Source organism: Nestor notabilis, unplaced genomic scaffold (genome assembly GCF_000696875.1).
Source record: "Nestor notabilis isolate BGI_N333 unplaced genomic scaffold, ASM69687v1 scaffold14876, whole genome shotgun sequence".
Lineage (NCBI taxonomy): Eukaryota > Metazoa > Chordata > Aves > Psittaciformes > Psittacidae > Nestor > Nestor notabilis.
Genome location: NW_009933671.1, coordinates 46191 through 48107, shown reverse-complemented (window position 1 = coordinate 48107; position 1917 = coordinate 46191). Strand labels below are relative to the sequence as shown.

The 1917-nt window shown below is 57.2% G+C and overlaps 1 protein-coding gene across 1 annotated transcript in view; it reads left to right on the top strand.

The window, feature by feature from the left end:
- Positions 1 to 285: 285 nt before the first annotated feature.
- SDC3 (syndecan 3) overlaps positions 286 to 1917 on the top strand; it is a gene marked incomplete at its 5' end in the record, with an annotated part of 5146 nt that continues 3514 nt past the window's right edge. Inside the window, 2 exons of the mRNA XM_010016999.1 lie at positions 286 to 403; positions 1199 to 1824. Coding sequence (XP_010015301.1) covers positions 286 to 403; positions 1199 to 1824 — 744 coding nt within the window. The remainder of the gene's footprint in view (positions 404 to 1198; positions 1825 to 1917) is intronic.

Genomic DNA, 1917 nt, shown 5'->3' with positions numbered 1-1917 from the left:
CTTTTTCCCCCCTTTCCTAGAGGGCTTGTTTCCATGGCAGATGTTATTGGAGTCAAGGAGAGCTCTCCACAGTGTCAGCCTGCCTGGAAGATTTGTAGCGGTGAATTGTTTTGGGGGCAAACACACATGATTTGCGTGGTTCAGCTGCCTGTGCTCCCGCTCCCATAGTCTGCCTCTTCCCTGGCCTGTTGAATCCATGTTGAGTCCCCTGAGGGCTGCCTGGGGGTGTCTGTGCAAGCAGTGGTGGGGCTGGATCTGCTCATGTGTGTCCCCGCTCGACTGCAGGCTCAGCGCTGGCGCAACGAGAACTACGAGAGGCCCGTGGACCTGGAGGGCTCCGGGGACGATGACCCCTTTGGGGATGATGAACTGGACGACGTCTATTCGGGCTCAGGCTCAGGGTGTAAGTAGCTGTGGGGTTCCTGGGGAAGGGTCCTTGGTGGGACTGGAGAGGCGCTTGCCATGGGATGTGAGTGAGGGATTGCCCGTATCCACCTCTGGAGCTGCCCTCCTGCCCTTTCCTGAGCAAAAGCAAAGGGAACTGTCCCAAAGCTGGGTTCAGGTGACTCCATTTCCCATTTCAGTCTCTGGTGCTATGTGGCAGGATTGGTCCTTCTCCAGCACAATGGCACATGCCATGTTATAGAGGCTTCATTGACCCCAGAGAGGGACTTTGGCTAATGCATGGGAATTTCATGGAATCACAGCATCACAGAGCGGTTTGGGTTGAAGGGAACTTAAAGCTCATCCAGCTCCAACCCCTGCCACGGGCACGGACACCTTCCACTAGGCCCCTGTGTCCAAGCTGGCCTTGAACACTGCCAGGGATGGGGCATTTACCACTTCTTTGGACACCCTGTCAGCACCCTCACAGGGAAGAACTTCTGCCTTATGTCGAACCTGAACTTAATCATAGAATCATAGAATAGTTAGGGTTGGAAAGGATCTTAAGGTCATCTAGTTCCAACTTCCCCTGTTTCAGTTTGTAAACCCATCACCCCTTGTCCTATTGCTAGAATCCCTGATGAAGGTCCTTCTCCAGCATCCTTGTAGCCCCCTTCAGACACTGGAAGGCTTCTGATATGCTTGTTTTCTGCTGAGCCTGGAACCAGTCCCTGCTCTCATTGCTGGGGGTGAGGCCGGGTACATTTCAGCCCTTGGAAATGCTTCATCCTTCATTCTTCTGCCCCTCTTTCAGATTTCGAGCGGGAGTCGGGGCTCGAGACGGCCGTGAGCCTCACCACGGACACGTCCATTGCGCTGCCCACCACGGCGGCCATGCTGCCCATCACCGTGGTGCAGCCCATGGCTACCCCCTTTGAACCGTTCCCTGCAGAGGACACCACCCCTGAGCAGACAACCAGCATCCTTTATATCCCCAGGATGACAGAGACACCAGTGATGCCCAGTCGGAAAGCAAGCACCACCAGTACCACTGCCAGTGACTCCCCAACCACCATGACCACCACCACCACCACGACCACAGCCAGCACAACCACCACCACCGCAGCCACCACCACCACAGCCACCACCACCACCAGCACCACCATGGCCACCACCAAGCCCACCACCATCCGGCGGTTCCTGCCCCCCTTTGTCACCAAGGCAGCCACCACCAGGGCCACCACCTTGGAGACACCCATCACGTCCAGCCTCGAAACCAGCACCCCAACAGAGGTGGCCACGACATGGCTTGTCCCCACCAGCACGGCCAAGCCCAGGTCACTGCCAAAACCAACCACCTCCAGGACTGCAGAGCCCACAGAAAAAAGCACTGCCTTGCCATCCAGTCCTGCCACGCTGCCACCCACAGAAGCCCCCCAGGTAGGAGGCAGGAGCCCTTCTCACCTGCTAAAGGGCTCGTGGGCCATGTTGGAAGGCAAGCAATGGTGATGGGAAGCACCTCACGGTTGTGCC